At 34.0% G+C, this 21,565-nt stretch overlaps 3 protein-coding genes across 3 annotated transcripts; 2 read left to right on the top strand and 1 right to left on the bottom strand.

Annotated features, from left to right (window-relative positions):
• Positions 1-2,301: 2,301 nt before the first annotated feature.
• Positions 2,302-3,817, top strand: LOC139875485 (large ribosomal subunit protein eL22z-like). The gene is made up of 2 exons (XM_071862823.1): positions 2,302-2,537; positions 3,491-3,817. The coding sequence occupies exons 1-2, from the start codon at positions 2,302-2,304 to the stop codon at positions 3,633-3,635; spliced, it is 381 nt and encodes a 126-aa protein (XP_071718924.1). The 3' UTR covers positions 3,636-3,817.
• Positions 3,818-5,193: 1,376 nt separating this feature from the next.
• On the top strand, positions 5,194-7,760 carry LOC139875476 (O-methyltransferase 1, chloroplastic). The gene is made up of 7 exons (XM_071862815.1): positions 5,194-5,473; positions 5,562-5,722; positions 5,804-5,924; positions 6,256-6,380; positions 6,524-6,652; positions 7,080-7,244; positions 7,470-7,760. Exons 1-7 carry the CDS (start codon positions 5,248-5,250, stop codon positions 7,539-7,541), a joined length of 999 nt encoding a protein of 332 aa, XP_071718916.1. The 5' UTR covers positions 5,194-5,247; the 3' UTR covers positions 7,542-7,760.
• A 158-nt stretch (positions 7,761-7,918) lies between these two features.
• LOC139875471 (gamma-tubulin complex component 4-like) lies at positions 7,919-13,915 on the bottom strand. Its single transcript, XM_071862808.1, has 17 exons — positions 13,645-13,915; positions 13,153-13,444; positions 12,928-13,064; positions 12,631-12,729; positions 12,411-12,528; positions 12,123-12,314; positions 11,931-12,011; positions 11,761-11,844; positions 10,887-10,973; positions 10,747-10,802; positions 10,475-10,666; positions 9,679-9,904; positions 9,444-9,532; positions 8,944-9,097; positions 8,736-8,858; positions 8,539-8,654; positions 7,919-8,164 (listed from the first exon to the last, which is right to left on the bottom strand). The coding sequence occupies exons 1-16, from the start codon at positions 13,806-13,808 to the stop codon at positions 8,589-8,591; spliced, it is 2,160 nt and encodes a 719-aa protein (XP_071718909.1). The 5' UTR covers positions 13,809-13,915; the 3' UTR covers positions 7,919-8,164; positions 8,539-8,588.
• Positions 13,916-21,565: the final 7,650 nt, after the last annotated feature.

The following is a 21,565-nucleotide window of genomic DNA, read 5'->3' as shown; positions in this document are numbered from 1 at the left end:
ATACTTTATTTATGTATGGAGATATATTTTAAATAATAATTATTATAATATCTTATTTTTATTTTTATTAATTTTTAATAACAACAACATATAATACTTTAAATTATATTTCGAATTATTATTTATATATATATACACACATATCTATTTACAATTAATTGTTCGTGAATCGTCGGGAGCAGTCGAAGGTCAATTGAATATATGAAACAGTTCAACCTTTTTGAGACTCAACCTAACAGACTTTGCTTATCGTGTCGAAATCCTATTAAGATTAGGTTTAAATTTGGTCAGAAATTTCCGGGTCGTCACATGAATAAGCGGAAAGGGTGATCCATAAATTAAACATCTAAACCGTCAAGGTTTCAGCATAACAGTAGCATAAGTTTCAGATAAAGTATTCAACATATAATAAACATTTGTAACGGATAGATAAGCATGCAAGATGAAAGCAACTTAAGATAACTTTATTCGATTAAGGAAAGCGTTCACCGTTTACAGACGAGATTTGGACCATTACAAGTGCTGACATCCTCTAGACTACTCCTATTACAATCTTCAGCGTTCGCCTCTGGGTACTTAATTTCCCGCTCGGAGGTGAGAAGACCTTGAAAGCTCTAGTGAGAGAAAGTGTATTGTAGTGAGAGAGTGAAGAGAGGTGTGTTGAAAATGGATGCCAAAAAGCCTTTAAATAGACTTGGAATTTGACTGCAAACGGCTGGCAGGTATTTTGGCAGGCCGTTTGGCAGTCCGTTTACAAGGGCCGTTTGCCAGACCAGCCCGTTTGCAGGGGCCGTTTAACTTGGGCGTGTGGCAGGCCGTTTGCAAGCCAGGCAGGCATTTTGGCAGGCCGTTTGGCTTGCTTGGTCAGCTGATTTTACTGGGTCGTGACTTGATTTCTTGTCTTTCACCGTTTCCGCTCTAGAATCTTCGTTTTAGCTCCGATTCTCTTGATTGTTTTTGCATCGTCTTCGTAATTACTTTACCTACAAATTTAACCGAAAAATGATTATTATGCCGACAATGATTTGAACTTTTATGCTTTTGGGACTTAATACCAGGGGTAAAAACGTAACTTTTGGAACTTTTACGCCGTTAAGGTATTTGTTTGCCATTGAATCGAATTTAATGAGTTTGATGTATGAGTGATTGATGAGATGTCTTGATGCTGGAATAAGCATCTTTTCTTATAGTGTTGTTAGAGAGCTTGTCCCCAGTTTCGAAGTCTTGACCAACTTCCAAGACGATTATGGAAATGTTGGTAAACTTTCCCTATATGGGTTGGCGGCGCTACAGTACTCAAGGAAAGTCATATAGATGCATTCCTCATTTGTCTTGGTGGCGCCGTATACTGTTTGGAAGAATATTTTCCATATCTCTTCACCCTAGGTAGTCATGTGACTTAGTTGCAGTCATTCAGTATTGGTACCTAAGGTGTCTTCATTATCAATTGTCTTCGGGCAATTGTTTTATGTCTTATGGATTAGGCTTGAGATATTGGGTACACTATCAATCCCCTTTATACTTAAATCCAGAAAAAATGCACGAAACCCTTTTGATTTTCGCAATGTGTGTTTGATTTCGTAATGTGTGTTTGAGTACGTCTGTGGGTGTGTTTTGATTTTGCAATGCCTGTTATGATTGATGAACTTGTGGCTATGTTTATGTGAATTTTTCGAAAATAAACAATGATCGGATCGCAAAACTAGTTGCAAAAATTGCAAGCGTCGGGTGTGATGGTTTTTGAAAACTGTTTGTTTACGCACTTAAAGACATAAACCGCAATTCGCAAGTACGCAAATCGCTTTGGACTTGCTTGCGACTGACGCACACTTCTTACTACTTTTGTATCAATGAATTTTGATTGTGACCAAGAACGCAAGATTTTGATCTAAAAATTCTAGGTCTTGAACTAGTCGCAAGATCGCAAATCATTTCCGAATCATGCACAAGTCCATTTCTATTTGCGAGGGAAATTTGTAATTATTTTTTGGAAATTTTTTTATAAACTTAAAAAAAAAATGGGTTAAATGGTTAATTTCCCTGAATAAAAAATAAGATTAATTTTGGGCTAGATAGTCCAACATATTTAGGCCCGTTTAAACCGCTCTCAATCCAACTCACAAAATAACCCTAAATTAAAGCCCTAAAAAGACCTAATATCACCTCCAGCCAAAACTCATCATCTGCAATTCGCCGTCCTCAAATCTAGAAGGTACGAACATCACTCTCTTCTAATATGTCTATTTATCCGTGTATATTATGATTTGATTGTTTGAATTTGTGAAATTATTAGGATCAAAAATGGTTCGTGGAGCAGGCGGTGCTGGAGCAAAAGCAGGAAAGAAGAAAACATCGACGTATGTAATCGATTGCGGTAAGCCAGTTGAAGATAAGATTATGGAGATTGCATCACTCGAAAAGTTTCTTCAAGAGAGGATTAAAGTCGGTGGTAAAGCTGGTAATCTTGGCGATTCTGTTACCATTTCACGTGAAAAGAATAAGATCTCTGTTACCGCTGACAGCAATTTCTCGAAAAGGTACTTTAATTTTTAGTAATAATATTGAAATCAGAATTATTATTTTCCGACTAATTTGTGGATTATTGTGTTAGGCTGTTTTTATAGTATTTGTAAGTATTGCGAAATGTGTGTATTGTGATGTTGGATTTAGTTTGAGTGGTGAATAGATAATTGATAGTTTTCGTGTAGGTTGGTGTTGATTACTTGATTATATTTATAAATTATAAATTATGCATGATTGTAGCTGATTTTTGTATATACACCTGTGGATCTAGGCTACAATCTTATACTGTACTGTTTTATTACTAGCTTTTGTGAAACTACTCTTTGTAAAATGTTTCACTAGTTTATGAAACAATTGAGGTATATTTGATGTATATATATATAGTAAAGTATTGCTTTTGAACTGTTCATGCACTAAAGATTTTGGTGTTTTATCTGAAATTGAGTGATGTGAGATGATATATAATTGTCAATTGACATTGAGTTATAGTATAAGCTACTAGTGTTTTGTGATGATGGTTTTCGACTTTTAGATGGTGTTTAGGTGGTGTTATTTTGATTGCTTATTTATACATAATGAGTGTAATTTTATTGTTTGGATGTGCTCATTTCGTCAAACGTGGAGTATGCTTATTTGTGAGGGGCTTAAAGCTTATAAGCAACAAGCTTGTAAAATAAGCCCCAAGCGCCTCCTTAATATGTATACTAGTTAAAGGCATGAAACTGGAATCAAAACTGATTACTCTCTCAGTTAAATAGGATAATTTTCCTTCGTCATCTAACTGTTAAGAATTCACTGTCATATTGTAGTTTTTATGTGAATGGTCATTAATAGTGGGATGCCTTTGGGTAGCATCTATGTAATTTCTTACTCTTGTAATCATTATCTGAAAATTCTTATGATGTTATTCTGCTTCTGCTTTTATAGTTTTTGCTGCTTTCTAAAGTTAAATGCCTTATCATTTCAGGTACCTCAAGTATCTAACGAAGAAATACTTGAAGAAACACAACGTGAGAGATTGGCTTCGAGTGATTTCATCTAACAAGGACCGTAACGTGTATGAGTTACGTTACTTCAACATTGCTGAGAATGAAGGTGAAGAGGAAGATTGAACAAAAGACAGTTTACTTTGTTTTATGTTTGAACCTTGTTTGGCTTTTGGAATATGTTATATCAGATTTATTTAGTCCCTTTGGTCTTTTCAGAGCTGTATTACTGTAAAAGAGTTTTGAGCTTTAGGTGCTTTAGCACTGAATCTTTATTTCGCTTCTATGAGATGTTACTTTTTAAACTACTTTCGTTTATCCCATACTCATATTATCAAGCTTTTGATTTATCTGAGTTTTTATGTCTACTCTGTTCAACGAAAGCCAAATATTTTGTATAACAAAAAGTTGAATTAATTATAAATAGTACATAGAACATTAACCTTTAACCGGCAACGAATTATCATGATTAGTAAAGAGCATTCATATAGGTTTCTGGCCGACCTTCGATTTTTCCAGTGCTGTTCGCATTTCGGAAATCTTTGGTTGAAAAGCTTTAAAAATAAGCTCAAGGCCCCGCTCTAGTCCATAAGCTCCGGCTATAAGCTCCAGCTCTAGCTAGTTTCACATAAACACACCCATAAGCTAGTATAAGAGCTTATGATTTTCATATGCTCTACTTTTTATGCCTATCAAACTAGGCTTATGACTTGGAACTTATTAAAATCATAAGCTCAAGCTTCTATAAGCTACCATAAGCTCCCAGCTTATCGTGTTCCAAACACACCCTTAAATGATTTTTTTTATTGTTTGTCTGGTGTAAAAGTGAAATTATGTACTCCGTAAACAATAAATAAATTTCTAGAGTTGTAATCTCTTGAATTCAATAATTTGTTTGAAATCCAACAGACCAATTAGAACGCGGCATGAGACGCGACAATCACAGTGATTGAAAAAAAATAAAAATAAAAAATTTTCGCGACAATCACAGTGATTGAAAAAAAATAAAAAATAAAAATTTTGAAATTTTTTTTCTAATTTTTCTTTTTTTAATTTAGGATGTCAAATCCAATCACATGTGGTTGTAGAACCTAATCACATGTGATTGTAAAACACAATCACATGTGATTCTGCATGTCAAATCCAATCATTTGATTGAAAAAAATTCAAAATTTTTTTTTTCAAAAAAAAAAAGTTTCAACCGAAAACAGACTTTAATTCAGTGATTTGATCAAGTTTGTTAGCGTTTCGTGATCATATCTTCAAAACTTCAGACTTTAATTTGGTGATTTGATCAAGTTTTGATAAAAAACTTTGTGTTTAAAGGTTTTAGTACAAACTTATTGAAATTCGTCATTTTACCAAAAAAAAAATTTCAATCACATGTGATTGGATTTGACATGCAGAATCACATGTGACTGGGTTTTACAATCACATGTGATTGGCATGGAGAATCACATGTGATTTACTGCATTTCAAATCCAATCACATGTGATTGAAAAAAAAAATTTGAAAAAAAAAAGTTTCGAAAAAAAAAATTTAAAAAAAAATTTTAAATTTTTTTCAATCACATGTGATTATTGCATCACACTCTGATTGGTTCCTTGTTTAAAATTTGGTTTCACATGAATATTTCTCTGAATTTCTAATACTTAAATTTAAAATGATAAAAATTTAAGAAAAAATGGAATTGCAAACAATATAGAAGCAGGCAGATAGAAGAAACATTCTGGATTTCATGGAGATTGGGGTGGTACGCCCACAAGCAACTCTCGCTCTACACCAATCACCTTTTCCTAATTTTTATTATTCAAATTATTCAAATTTAAGTATAAGAAACAGAAAAAATGGCGTCTTCAAAATTGCAGCCAAAGCCAGCGATTTCAACCAACAAGACGACCACCCTTTATTCCAATCTGCCCTCTCTCATGCTTCATATCGATTCCAAGAAACTCTTCGCCCAGGTAACACACCAATCTTCTTTCAGGCATTTCATCGAACACCTTCAATACAATAGTTTTACCAAACTTAAACTTTGACTGTCTACTGCAGACCCACTTTTCGTTGACCCGTATGCTGGCTGTTTTGTGCCTTCTAACGTCGACTTAGATAAATATTTGGACCAAAACTTGCAGAAGCATTACTGTGTTGGCACTAGATTTATTGATGATCAGTTGCTTAGTGCAACTAAAGGTGTTGATGGAGCTAAACAGGTTACTGTTAGTTATTCGTAACTATAAAAAATACAGTAGATAATAAGTTTTTTGAGTGTTGAAGAGCATGTGTATGTGTAGGTTGTTTTATTTACAGATGGAATGGATACAAGGGCTTATAGGCTTAATTGGCCTTCTTCTACTGTAATCTATGATGTATCGCCGCAAATGGTATTCAAGAAAGCATCTCAACAACTCAAAGGTTGTTAAACATGCTATTTTACGTTCGTTTCAATTATGGGTTTCTGTGGTCTTTGAAAATGCTTATTAAAACTGCTTAATGTGGTTTTAATGTACTATGCAGTTCAAAAGCATATCCAAACAAATCTCAACTTAAACATATGATGATTGATTTCATAAACTTATTTAATTTAATGGCTTCTGATTCAGTTTGAAATTACCTGTTTAATGGATAAATATATTGTTAATGATTTCTTGAGCCGAGATACAAATGTTGTGAATTGTTTTTCGGTTATGCAGAATATTGTATATCTGAAAATGACCTAATGGAAGGTTTTTCTAGAAATTGCTAGATGTTGGTGCTAAAGTTCCGAGAGGCTGCTTGCTGCTTCATGTTCCTTCGGAGTCATCTGATATGCAACAACTTTTACGTGATAAAGGATTTAATGGATCCAGGCCAAGTATATGGGTGTTCCAGGTGAACAAGCATCTCCTTTCTTCTTTTTTGTAAAATTTCATGCATTCTTCATCCTCGGTTTTCAAATTTCGGTCATCGTATTTGCTAATACGACCAATGGTATTAAAAGTTTAATTTGACTCAACGAATTCTTTGGTCTTTAGGGGTTTCCGGTGACAGATTTGGCTGGTCTTAAAGAGATCCTGTTTATGGTTAGTAATTTAGCCATGAAGGGGTGTCTGTTCGTGTGTGAATTCCCAATTTGGTTGGCTGAAACACAAGTGGAGATCAAGGTTAGTGCAAACTGCAAAATCTAAGCTTCACGTTATTTCACTATGGTTTCTTTGTTCCTATATGGGTGTCAATTTCAACTCATTTACTTTTGAATAAATTGATTTTGGGTTGCATTATATCTCAAATGGGTCAAATATACAATATTAGCTAAATTGGTAATAGGTCAAATGGGTCAAAATAGGTTCCTAAACACCCAACATCCATTTCTACACATCAGCCCCCTAATCATTTTTATTCAGTAATTTAGATCATGATCCTGGTAATATATTTTTTGTGAATATAATTACTGCGTTTTCTTTATTTAATTGTTTATAAGAAGACATTGGTAATTAGGTATATACAGATCAACCTGACCCCAGTACCCGACCAATTTCACCTAACCTCTTTGTGTGTAATGGCCACAAATTTAATGTCATTCTTTTACAGCCAACTGTAGAGAAGTGGGTGGATGAGCTTTTCATGAGCTTTGGTTTTCAAGTACGGATAAAACGGTATGATGATGTTGCAAGAAACCTTGGTCAACAACATATAGTCGGAGACTCGGATACCTTGCTTTTTGTAGCAGAACATCTACGATTTTCTGAGGATGAGGTGAGATAACAATCCAGTTAGATATAATAATGAGCAAATACTAAAGAGATAATTGCACTTAAATGCCATATCCTTGCATTCAATTTCAATTCATTGAATGAACTTTCGAAATCAACAAGAAAGGCTTAATGTTGGTACAAGTTTATAATCAAGGGGTATATGTTTGTGATTATAAAATTTAATGCAGCCCCTTAAATGTTGATCATGATTATTTGAACCTGACAGATGGAGATTTGGAGGAGAGAATTTCAGAGGATAGATGAAGATGGTGACGAAGATGGGTTTGAGGAGCTCTAGATCGATTCCAATATTGATTTTTCATTAGCGTTTGCAATCCATGTATAAGATATTTGTCATATGGTTACAGAGAAAAATAACTATAAGTTATAGTCTATAACTATGAATGGTATAACTGAAATTTCTGTGTTTTCAGAGCTTAATGAAGGATCCTGATTCTTTTTTCAGAAGTTCATTTTATATGCAATTTCTAAGTACAAAACTTTGAGATTTACTGTAGTGCAGGATATTGAAAATATTGTTTCGAAGTGATCACTTACATTTGGTAAGGTTCAATTTGTAATAGCTTGAATTTAATAACTTATTGGTATTGAATATGTGAATAAACATAAATTTGGCAATCTAACTCAAATGACTTGATATTAGTAGACATTTGTTTCAAGTAATATCTGTAGGGCTTCAAAAACACATATCACACGTTAAGTTACAACTAAATTTGATGCAATCACTGGGAATATAACATGTACGAATATACTGGGACAGAAGTATCATCACACCACACCACAAAGAATACAAAACGCCCTTAAAATCAGGTTGAGCTACCTTCTGGGTCTCATTCTTGAGCAGAGATCCATGTAGGCTTGGATCTGAAAGCTGTATGGCTCGAATTACAACTTCTGGGTCTGGAGAAAACCAAAACAAAAATCAATTGATTATTCCCTCCGCCCAATTCTAATATTTACATTGCTATTTTGGTTCACTTTGATGTTATAACCAATCAACAACATAGTTTCTACATGAGAAATCTAAGAATTTATTGGGAATCAGTGTACAAATTTTCAATATTGTGTATTTTTGAAAAAGATGCTTAGAACGGGACGGGGTAGTATGTGCATATTTTTTATATCATCACAGCAGTTAGTGTATAATAAAAACGCTTGTCTAAAACTAAGAGCCCTGGTCTAAGCATAGCAATTTCCATACGGTAAAAGTAATTTAAAAAGGTGGTAATTTTCACCCATTTATAGTATACACTTGATTACTGCATTGCTAGTACCTCTTAGCATATCACATACCAGACATGAATTTTGCAAAGGTATAACAGTGCTATCGTTGCAAGGGTGGGATTGCTGGGCGTGGTCTGATGACATTCATAACTCCTTGAGCCGTTTGCTATTCACATTAGATTCAAAAGGTCACACACCAAAATTTAGTAATCAACTCAGGTATACAATAATAATAAATGTTTGTTACCTCAAAAAAAGAATTGAAGTTTAGGCGTAAAAGGAAACGCCTAAGGAAAGGAGCTCGCTGGCTACCAGCCAGTCTACTGCTACGCAATATTGTATACAACGAGTTTGACTTCTTATTAAATTCCTACATATAACAAAACCAAGCGCTGAAAACAAATCCTTAATTAACTTTCTTTTTTTAGAAACCAGGAATTAAAATTATTAATTACCTCAGTTATACGTTCCAATTCATTGGTGCTTGCATCGGTATCCTGGTTCTCGATTTTCCAGCAAAACTGCAAACAAAGCTTCATGATTCCATCCAATATCCTTGATACCGAACCAATATCCAGAAACGATTGTGATATCAAAGCTGACAAGTATCTGTACATAATTTCAAGCAAATTATTTCATAATGGTCAAGAGAAATACCTTAATACCAAATTTAGACAAAATATCACGAATGGTCCCTGTGGTTAGTATCAAAAATCACCGGTGGTCCCTGTACTTTTTTCCATCAATGGTGGTCCCGGTGATTTGCATTTTTATTTGTCAAGGATGGTCCCTGTGGATATGCACCACAGGGACCATCGGTGATTTAAACTGCAAATCACAGGACCATCCATGACGGAAATAAGTACAGGGACCATCAGTGATTTCCGATACAAACCAGAGGGATCATCAGTAATATATTGTATAAGATGAAAAAGAGGAACTAATCATTACTCACTCTTGATGGAAATCGACCAACTCAGCAAAATCACGTGACTCCTCTATATGAGTTTGTAACACATTCCATTGAGATTCTATCACATCCACCTGAAAGTCATTACGATCAACAAAAAATTAGTATTATCCTAAACGGGTCAGGATAGGCTAAAACAAACCCAAAAGAATTATAAAAGCAGTGATAGATATATGCTCCATGAAACATTTTGAAAGGTGCTGGTTTTTATGAGTCCTACCTGAATATAAAACTGGAGATTTCTAATCAAAAATGCCATATGCTCTCTAACACGCCACATAGGTCTAAAACATTGTCGTCTCTGTTGAGATGATGAACCATTTGGACTTTTAGTGTGACGTTTGGAAAAGTTTGAGTGATCTTGTTGCATCACCGATTCCCATGACTTCTCTAATTCCATTTGTGTTCTCTTTAGCCGAAGTAAATACTGAAATATCCTACGGTACCTGTCCATTAAGGTTAAACTATTCAAAAACATATATATACTCCATCTCAAAGTGGACTAGCCTTTTGTTTGTAGGTAAAGAATAAGATAACTATATCAGTTTTGGGGTCTAAATCATAACAGTTTGTTAATATATCATACAAAGTGATAACCCAGTCTATCATCAAATATTAGAGAATTACATTTGGATGGATTTTTTAGAGCTAATTAGGTATTATGTGAGAAACTTGATTAAAAGCAATTTTCTATGACCTATGACCAATAAAATTAGAAGATTATGAGAAGCATTACAATTTACAAGTGACAAATGAATAAATAAAATAATAAAATTGTTTGATAAGTGCTCTAGATATAATTTGAGGAAGACATTTAAGGAAATGGAGGTGTTGAATGATTAAGACAGTATTTCAACCCTAAATGATTCAACACGGATTGCTGAACGATTCAACATCATTTGTCATTCAGATGCAGACTAAATGATGAACGGTTCATCATTCAGTGTTGAACCGTTCAATTAAGAGGCAATCGAACGCACCCTAAGGCAACATATATATGGGAGCCAAGCATATACCTTGAGAGAACTTCTTGTGTGAAGAATAACTGTAAAGGCCAATCAACAGAATATTCTAGGGCAATACCATCCCAGCCATCAAGGGACATCTCTAATGATGTATCAGATAACAAACTTGAATCAGCATCAGCATGTTTAGACTTTGATACATCCACTTTGGACGGTTTTATGTTATTCCCAATAGCAGGCATCCTGAAAGTTGCTTAGGACTTTAAAAGGTATATGCGCACGACCGATTTCTAGTAAGAAAATAGGATAATGCAAAAAATTACCGTAATGTCACTCTTGAAAAATATTTATCATCATCACTGATAGTCTTTGTTACAGCCTGCATTACAAGTATGCAAATATTTCTTTCAATTTACTCACTGATTATAGATATTTATATGAAATAACAAAATATTTTAATTACCAGGCGGAATGGAACCATTAGATCAGCTTCAGCAGTTGAATGCCGAGGGGGTAAACGCATCAACTGACGACTCTCCTCAAGAAAACTCTGTCAAACGATTAAAATCTTGTCAAGCAGTTTAAACGATATATGAAACTTGACAAGTTATGCAGAAGGGTAGCAAACACTATACCTGGCAAACGGGTCGAGATGGGTCGGGTTGGGTCAAAGATCAAATGGGTTTGGGTCGAAACGGGTCATGGGTCGAAGCGGGTCAGAATTATAATGGGTCGAGCGGGTTGGTTCGGGACCCGGGTCGGGCTAGTAAAATTGTTCGTGTTTGTATTTTTTGATGCATCTCTTCCGTACACATGCCCCGTAAGCGCGCCTCGAAAACACGTTTCAAAAACGCGCGGCGAAAACGCGAGGTGAAACGGGCGGCGAAATGGCCCCGAAACCGCGAGCTGGAATCGCGCGTCGAAAACGCGCGTTGAAAATGCGTGTCGAAAACGAGCGTTGAAACTGCACGTCGAAAAAGCGGGTCGAATACGCACGCCGAAGACGCGCTTTGATAAACGCGGGTCAATTCAATTTTAGTAGGACCAATTGGGTCAAGCCTAGGACCCATTAGTCTTTTTAAAGAATTTGGACTTTGATGAGTCTTTAAGATGGACTCCTACTTGTCTTTTTTCTATTATGTGCTTCGACTCATTTGGGTCTTTAAGTAAACCCAATGAACCCATTTTTTGGGCTTTGGGTCTTGGTTGCCAGGTGTAGCAAACACATATGCTAATTTTATTTGGTACAATTGGTTTCTGGTAATGCTATGCAAAATGGCTCTTGTTTTAAGAAATATCAGCAAACCACGGTACATAAGAAACTTCTCATTTATTACCTGAAAAAAATCACCTTTTGCTAGAAGAAAGTAATCTTTGATGGCCTTCAAATGCCCATTAAGATCAGCACGTACAACCACAAGCTGCATCATTGAATAGAAAAGGTTACACTGATATTCGCTGTACAAGACTACAAGAACAAGAAAGAAAAATAAGCGAAGTTTTCTACCTGCCAAAGATGACTTGCTGCAATGGCTCTGATTGAATCAACAGCACCCTCAAATGATCTTTTGTGAAACTCAGATGATTCCTTCCAAAATGGACAACAAGGGTGGTAAAAAAATTGAACAATAACATTTCAAATATTTACTGCCTTTTCAGGTAAAAAGTAATGGTAATAATATTTATGTGAAATAAGAACCTTTAGATTTGTAAGCATTAGTTCAATCTTATCGGCCTCTGATTGTGGCAGTAGTTCATCCCCCATCAACTTTTTATGTCTTGCATCTACAGAGCGAAAGGCGGAACTAGGGTTACGAAGAACCCTAATTGCTTTTCCAGCAAAAAGAACAGATTCTGCCACGTGCATTGGTATATATTCTGGCAACATATCCTGACAAAAAATGTATAAAAGAAGTTAGTTATATATGTTCTAAATGGGTCCCATTTTATACTCTTAAATGTCATCAACTAACATGCAATATAGTACCAATGAAATATGAAAACCCAAGTGCCAATCACTTAAAGATCCATCATTGACTGACATGCGTGCTAACTTCTCAGCCATGTTCGTGTTTGATGACTCACGCTCTGAGTTCCCTTCATGCCTAAAAACATTAAAATCAATATCCTAAGTTAACATCTTGAAATTGTGTCGTATCTCAACTTATTTATAAAAAACTGAAGTAAGACAATTAGGTGACTCATACTCGCATATGAAAAATTCTCCATATTGATCGTGAAGGATCCCATACACCATCCAGGCAGCAATTTGGTTATACATGACCTGGTGTCCATGCCATAAAAGTCTGTCCAAAAATGAAACAATCATTACTTTGTGAAACAACAGTTTACTAAATATGTATTCTCAGTGTATCAAACAACCTTAAAAACCCGTTCATGCATGTTAGATATGTCATGATGGTAACACCTAGTACTTTATTTTTCTTGTATAAATTGTATTATTATATTCTATTTGGTGATAGAAAATAGAAAATATAAAATACCTTTGAAGGCATGCCTGCAACTCAGGCACCCCACAATGGCATCGTTTATGCAGAAGATTAAGAAGTTTCCCTCCACAAATATCATCTCGTTCAATCTCCAAAATCAGCTCATATAGAGGTGGCAAAAGAACAAAGAACTACAAGAAAATTTCATCGTTTAAACCTCAAACAACAAGAAAATGCAAACATAACACTCTAAAATAAAACCAAATCCCAAAAACGTACATTGTTCAAGGATTGAGTAACTGTTGCTAAAATAGGTAAAGGATCAGATAACAACTTCTGCTCCATATGCAAAACCGCAGATCGATAAACTGAAAGAATCTCCACAATACCGTTTGCGATGGCCCTCCTATAAACACTCTGCTTTTCCTTTTTTCCGTCTAGTACTTCCGAAGTGCTTAACGTAGACGACTCATTCCCAGACCTTATCCAGCTTAAATTACGCGACTTACTAGCAAATCGATCAAGTTCGCGATAATAAAACCCTAATTTAACTGTCTTCTCAATAATATCCCTGCATTTCATAACCACCAGCAAGCATCTATTAAATCTAGAAGAAGACCAAACTTAGTGTTCCACTACATTTCAATATTTGATCAGCTAATTGAATATAACTTATACACTGACCCTTAAAAGGTTTATTAACAGAATTATCGTTCAAAAACCCTAGAATTTGGGGGAAAGTAAGAATAATAGCAATAAATTAGGAAATACCTTTCGCTTGGTTCGATAAAAGATATATCGGAAGCAAGTTTGAAAGTGCATTGATCGGAGATTGAGTCGCCGGGAGATAATCCGGAGGATAATCGGTGGTCCCTCTCGTCGATAATTAGGTCACCGGTGTACCCTAACAGTGACAGTAAGAGTTCGTGTAGCATTGCAATAATTTAAGTTATTAAAATAGGTACATACACTCAGATCTTGACGGGGAACTTGGCTTATAATCAACGAAACGAAAAATTGAGGTACAGTTTCACTCTTTCAGATTGTTGCTCGAGGGTCTTTTGAAGCAATTTTTAATTTGAGATTTATTAAGGGGTTTGTGATGTTCCCTCCAAAATTCTACACTAATCAAGATATGTAAATATGTAATTATTTTTTTTTTAAGTATTTCATCCCAAGTTTAAGATGTTTGTATAATGTAAATTAGTATTAGTAAGGTGATGTTTATTTTTTTAAGATGTTTTCGTCTGAAGATTTGCGGACCATGTCTGTTAAGAAGATGTGGTTTGAAAGTCTGTATGCTGAATAATGAAGAGTGTTTGTTTTTATGTTTGCAACAGCACATTTCTAAGTCTGCGAGGCTGCAGATATAATAAGACATTATTTTATCTTATGTCTTCAGAAAAACAAACTGTCTGCGGTAAAAACATCTGCGGATGCGCAAACATAAAGACATAATAAGGTATAGAAAAACAAACAACACCTAACTTTGTGATGTATGTTTGCATTCACATCCTAATTTGACAAAAAAAAAAAAAAAAAAAACACACGGATCATTGTCATTTTCAAACAATCATGTATACATTTTGATAACCGATTGCATTTATTAGACAAGTGTGCTCGAAATTAATTATACTTTCTCTTATCACAATTTAATGGTCCACGGGAAAAAAATAAACAATTTAAAAAATATCATTATCACAGTATATTGTTTATTATTTATAGTTTTACTTTTTTGTGTTACATGTATAAGAGTATAAGAGAACTTGATGTTATTATTCTATATATTTACACAAGTATATTATTAATTTAAGATAGCTCACAAATAGATGAACTATTATTTTATGTGATTATTATTATATATTTAAACAAGTTTATTATTAATTTTAGACAACTCAAAAAAAAGTTGATTGTATTCGAACAAATAAAGTATAATATTTATCGTATTGATCATCAAAATATTCTTCTTTTCCTATAAAATTGTTACACTTATAAAAATTGTTCAATATATAATCATAAACTTCAACTCCTAATTTAAAACCCTAACACTGCATCTTCATACAAATTTTAGTGAGTGGAAATTGACTGATTTTAATAATAATATTCATATTCAATTTTTTTTTAAGGGAAAAAGAAAGGAAATAAAAGGATCGTGGAAGAGAGTATGTCCTCCTTTTCGTTCGTACTTGAGCAACTTGAAAAAGAAATCTACGTATTTATTTGTTATCTTAGTATCATATCACATCATATTATAACATAATTCTTAGTCTCCTTTAATCATACAACACAGGGAGTGAGAGTTGGAGCCCGCCATTGGCCACGTTTTACTTGGCGACAACATCTCCCACTCCGAATCTCCGTTTCAATTGATCGTCACACGTGCATTACGGAGTTTTCGCCGTAGGGGGGACAAATATTTTGCATTTTTATTATTATCTTATCTTTTATGGTATTCTTTTTCTAAACTTTTTTTCAATGGATAACATATTAATTTGATGAATGAAGTGGAATGGGATACTTATATTACCTTCGTTATTATTATTTTTGCAGGTTTAACTAGAGGATGTATTTATTTAGCCGAATTTTATTAACTTGAGCACATCTCATGACTTTTTATTATTATTTTATATATAATTATTTAATTGTCATTTTAAAATTTATGTTATTTAATAAAATTATTTTTTATTAATAATGTTATTTTAAACTTAATTTATAATTGTATTTATCTATTGTACTGTTTTAATTATTAAAAGTATAAAACAAAAACTTAATAACATCCTAATTGACATAATCCCATTCTTTACTTTTCCCAGCCATCAATGACAGGCATGTAACCTAAGTCGGATTCCAACAATCGAGTAAGTTATGCTATGCGTTTTTTGACAGCAACTTCTCATATTTGAAGTTTTAGTTGTGATTTGGAACTTGGAAGTGGTTATGTGTTTGTGTTTTTTAAAGAGAGATTTGGGTATTTTTGAAGAACAAAAATATATATGTCTCTTGAACTGTTTCTTTCGATTTGAGTTGAAATTATTTTTAGTTTAAATTAATACTAGCTTAATGCCCGCGAATTCGCGGGGCTACTTTATGGGAGTAAGCAAGTATTAATTATAAAGTACTTAATGTAGCAATGTTTGTGTGAAACACACAAATAGAGGCTTTCGTCTTCGTCTTCGAGAACATACGGGTTTAGTGACTCTAGTGTAGCTTCGGATACAATTTATGTTCCTGGTAATAGATTAAAGCAAAAAGTACAGTAAGTAACTGAATTCACCTTATTGTCTTCTATGACGAAACATAGAAGACTGAACATAGAAGAAGGAACATAGTTTTAACCACTTACGAATGCATTAGTTCAAGTGACAATTTTGAGCCATTAGAAATCTAATTAGTCTGTTTCTCGCAAACAAATTTTGGTATAACGCGCGAATTCGTGAGATTTTGCAAGAAAAATTATTGTAATGGATCAATGGATTTAAGGAACTGTGTATAGTATTATTTATAAACATATACATAGTATGTATGGTCAACTTGACGAATAATTTTTCATCCAAACCTTTCCTTATCAAGATTGAATTTGAGTGTCACCTTTTTTTTACTTTTCACCATCATAAAACATATAAGCAAAATAGAGGTCTTTACCTTCTTTTGCACAGGTCTCGTTCGGATGGGTTTAACCAAAACATTTATTTAGAAAAATAATAATCACTTGACAAATACGATTACAGTAACGTTATTTTAATAACCAATAAACTTATTGTTATGGTATACAATCTCTGGACTCAGGGACTTTCGACCATTTTGACTATATTACGCTTACAACATTTTCTTAATTTACTTATTTAGTTGTGACTCCGTAAAATACATACAGTACTATACTTCTACAAAAATACTATATAAAAGTTACCTGCCAACCGACTTGTATGGTATTGAGATCATTGCCAAATGAACCGGGTATGACCCATAATTGTGAAAGACTAAACTCATACGGATCTGTAACTGCAGGCGTCCATAAGTTTATGTTGGCATTAGCTCCATAATACTCATCTCCATTTACATAAGCAACTGCATGCTACAATTCTAAGAATGCATCTTATTATAGTTATTATTGCAATAAAAACATAATATTAACATCATTCTCCATCACTTGAAATAATTTAGACACTTTTTGTATGTTCATTGGTAATAAAAACGGATATCAAATACAGTGCTCAGGAGATTACAGTTATTTAAGAAATTAACAAATAAGATGACAAAAATGTCATTTGTTTCTAACAAAGTAGAATGATTAGTTAATAAGTAATCACTTTCAAAATGCAAATTAATAATCGTAAAAGACTAAACTAACCTCATGACCACCAATAATGGAGTCATGCCTTACACATCTTCTTATCTTTCTTCATCATCTTCGTAACGAACTCGCTCTTAAAATATCTTTTTCAATAATTCTTCTAATAGGGTTAGTCCCTTCTAGATTATATCCCGATCCTGCCCACATATGAATTTTCTCATATATTTCAGTACTTGAGTTATGCCATTTTGAGAAGCTGATCTACCATGTATATTCCTATTGTTGTTGGCATCACCTCAAGTGTATACTATCGAGAATGACAATGAAAATTAGACAAGAGAATACCAAATGATGAGCAATTTTACGAAAGTAAGGACTTGTACAAATAACATAACCATGAACTGTTATTTAACTAAAAACCTTAAAACAATGGTGACCAATAAAACATAATCATTAGGAGAAGCTTACCACCTAAAAATTTGCTATGACCCTAATTTATATAGTAAGAAACCTTCATTTATGTATTTCATAAAGAACACAACTTTCAGCCCATATAACATAAATAATTGTGCATAGATGTACCATTTGTTTTTCTATATCCCCTTCGGTAGTAGGAAAGTAATATAATTAGTTTTCCAAAACACAAAAGAAGAAAGTTACTCACTTGCTTAAAAGGATGAGGTAGAGATAACTGGCATGCGATTCTTTAGCCTGATTACATAAAAAATAAAAATAAAAGTTAAGGCAAGTCCAAGACTTGTTTATAGAAGTGGTAATTGAACATTATCAGCCATGTTAAATCTGTAATCACTACTAGAAAAACGATTTTGATGGACGCCGGTTTTCCCGGACGATGGGCATCGTCCGGGATGAGGTACTAGACGCCAAAAAACGGGGCCACTAACACCTGCAAGTTTGACCGTTTTTCCCGGACGACCCAGAAATCGTCCCGGAAGAATTTTTTTTTTTTTTTTTTTTTTTTTTTGCCTGAAAACATTTGAGTCCAAAACGTGGGATTTTTTCGCGCCAATTTCTTCCCGGACGATTTATCGTCCGGGATACCCTTTCCGGACGAAAACTTGATCAGGCCAAATTTTTGCTATATATATATACAAACCATTTATATACACAAACACATATACACATCATCTATATAAATACGAAATTAACATCGAAAATGCGTACCCTTGAGCCGATGATTGTCTCGTTGGAAGTGTATTACGGAAGAGAATTCCGTAATCAGAGGAGAGATTACGATTATGCCCGTAGTTGTCAGTCTATATTCAGAGAAATTGACGTCCGCCACGCAAGTTTAGAGGACTTGTTTTTGTTTTTGCAGGAAATGGTTCCGTTCGAATACACGGATGTGTTGTATTACGAAGATGACTATGTTCCGGAATTGTCCGCTATGTATCTCCGTACCGAAGAGCAGTGGAACGGTATAAAAGAGACACTGTTCTGGCGTTCCAATCGCATTTCTCTCTATTTGATTTTCGAAGATGAAGAAATGTATTTTAATTTCGGTCAACTAAACTGCTAAGTTTAGTTAAGTTTGGTAATATTAGTATCGTTTTTATGTTGTATCATTTCGGTCAGCTAAACTGTTAAGTTTAGTTAAGTTTGGTAATTCTAGTTTTCTGGTAGGCCATGTATCGTTTTATCACATATATAATAAAATTGTCGTTTTATTTCAATTTACTATAATTAACACTGGATAAACGAAATTAAATAAATCACACATGTAAACACACACGAATTCAATATTATACATAGACTGTGAATTAATCACTACAGAAGACAAACCTGAAATAAATCACACAACGAAATTAAAACACACTACGAAATTAAATCACACTACGAAATGGAATATTATACAAAGATTGTGAATGACAAATTAAATCACACTACTAACGACGGTGACGAGGATGACTACGAGCATCCGACCGAGTGGACGAATTTCCAGAACCTGAGCTCGATGTTGTCGTAGTTTCAGCAGTAATAGGTACCGTCCTTAACATACGAGATCCTAAACGACCATTAACTGCACCAATATTAGTAAATAAACGATTCAGAAACGCTCCATATGGAAGAGGTCTTGTTGAGTTAGAAAGCCCGTTCATTCTGGAAGCGATTAAATGAGCAATATTAACTCTAATATTGTGAGTCATGCACCAGTGAATACAAGCTTCAGTCATTGATAAATTATCAACATCTGGTTCACGGTGGTACATGTTACTCGTGATAATTTCATTTCTTGTGACAACTTCAGGACGAAGATAACCGTCAATGATGCCCGTATTTTCTATGGTCCTGTATGGAACAACATCACGGCATAGAAGTGTGGTCATTTCATATTTTGGAATAAAATCAGGAAGACCTTCAAGTTCAAAACCGGGATTATAGATCTTTCTACCATTAAATGGAACGCCCAATAGTGCACCGAATTGTGGGAGAGTATACTCGTGTTGAGCGTTATAGAGTCAAAACCTCACTGTATCTTCATTAATGAACTGAAAGTTTCTATAGAATTCACGCACGAGTGGAGGAAAAAATTACTCATCAACATGAACGAAAGGAAGCCAGTCCATTCTTTCGAATTCTTGTAGAATTTCTGGAAGGTCTTCTACATTGACCTCACGACCTTCACTAATAGGTCTAACGATTCCTGGTGGATTCATTGTGTGATAGTGGGAGGGAAAGAAGAAGGTGATGTGTGAATGTGGAAATAGAAGAAAGAAAACTCGGTATAAGTATAAGGTGATTTCCCTCCATAATTAAGAGGTGATATTTATAGAGGTAGTAGGTGGTAGGTAGTTGTGTCAATAAACACGTTTATTGAATACAGCTATTGAATATTACTTTAAATAAAGCATATCTGATTCATGGTGATTCATATTGTGCAGTCACATATTGTTGTTATTAGTGGGTTATTATATAGAAAGAATTTTTCCGCCCAAAAGCCATCTATCGTTTTCCCGCCCAAAATTTCCCACCTAAAGTTAGACCGGATCGTTTAGGGGTAGGTTGAATTTAATTAGGGTTTAATATTTAGTGACGACATGTCATTTCTTTTATCACACTCACCTACTTCCCTGTTCGAGGTGATGTATAATTAACTTTTTACTGCACCTTTTTGTCATTAGTCTGAAATTGTACAATGCTTTAAATAAAGGTTTAATTACTTTACAGTGCACTCAGCTACTGCACCCCTCCTTTCATTTATTTATTATTATTTTTAAATATTTTATCCGTTGGAAAGATTGCGAAACAACACTTTTATTCATCACACAAACGGTTACATTTTTTTAAACTCGAAACAAATTAAACTAAAATACAACACAAAATATTAATCATCTGCGAAGTAGAGTTCACCAGTCATTTCACCATCTGTGAGGTACTCAGGAGACATCGGTTTTTCTCCGGCCGCTTCAGCTGATTCAGCGATGTAACGATAACCTAACGTCTCTTCATCTTCAAGAACCACATACAGAGAAATGCGTTTACCACGATCTTCAATGGTATCTTTTATAAAGTACCATTGGTCATCGGTAGAGAGATAACTTGCTGGCCTTAAATCCGCATCACAATCGTCTTTATAAAAGTAAACAGCCGTGAATTCACACGGAACTTTTTCCTTCAGAAAGGTTAGCAAGTCTTGTAAACCAACATCACGAATGTCGATATCTTCAAACGAAATTGTGTTGCCCCACATGTATTCCTTCATTTTATTACGGAAATCACCTCCGTAACGAACATCGAATGAAACAATCATTGGTGGAAGTGTTGACATTTTTATTGGTTGGAAGTGTTTTGATTTTGATTTTGATTTTGAGTTGAGAAGTGTGTGAAATGAGTTGAGTTAGAGGGTGTATTTATAGGTGAAAAAATAGCCGTTTTTAGAAATAAATTAAAAAAAAAGGTTTAATTACTTTATCACACTCAGCTACTTCCCTGTAAGCCCATGATGTATAATTAACTTTTTTAAAATAATTTTTTAAAATTATGCAAAAATTATTATTAAGTAATTTTTAATTAATAACTTAAGTAATTATATTGTTTTTTAAATTATTAATTTATTTAAAATTTAAAATAATTTTATAATTTATAAGTAATTAATAATAATATTTAAGTAATTAAAAATTATTGTTAAGTAATTTTTTATAATTTATAAGTAATAAAAAAAAAAAAAAAAAAAAAAACTCACTCCACCAAAAATTTCATCCGGCGCCTAATTATTTCATTTTCCCTCCATCACCTTCCCGGACGATTTATCGTCCGGGATTAGTCGTCCGGAAAAAAATGACGCAGAAAAGCTGAATTTCAGCTTCCTTTTTCACAATTTCACCTACCAAAAAACCTTAAACAATTCCGGCGATTACAAGCATATTCCGGCGATTTCGA

Source organism: Rutidosis leptorrhynchoides, chromosome 1, assembly GCF_046630445.1.
Source record: "Rutidosis leptorrhynchoides isolate AG116_Rl617_1_P2 chromosome 1, CSIRO_AGI_Rlap_v1, whole genome shotgun sequence".
Classification (NCBI taxonomy): Eukaryota; Viridiplantae; Streptophyta; class Magnoliopsida; order Asterales; family Asteraceae; genus Rutidosis; species Rutidosis leptorrhynchoides.
This window is presented reverse-complemented; position numbering and strand designations above follow the sequence as displayed.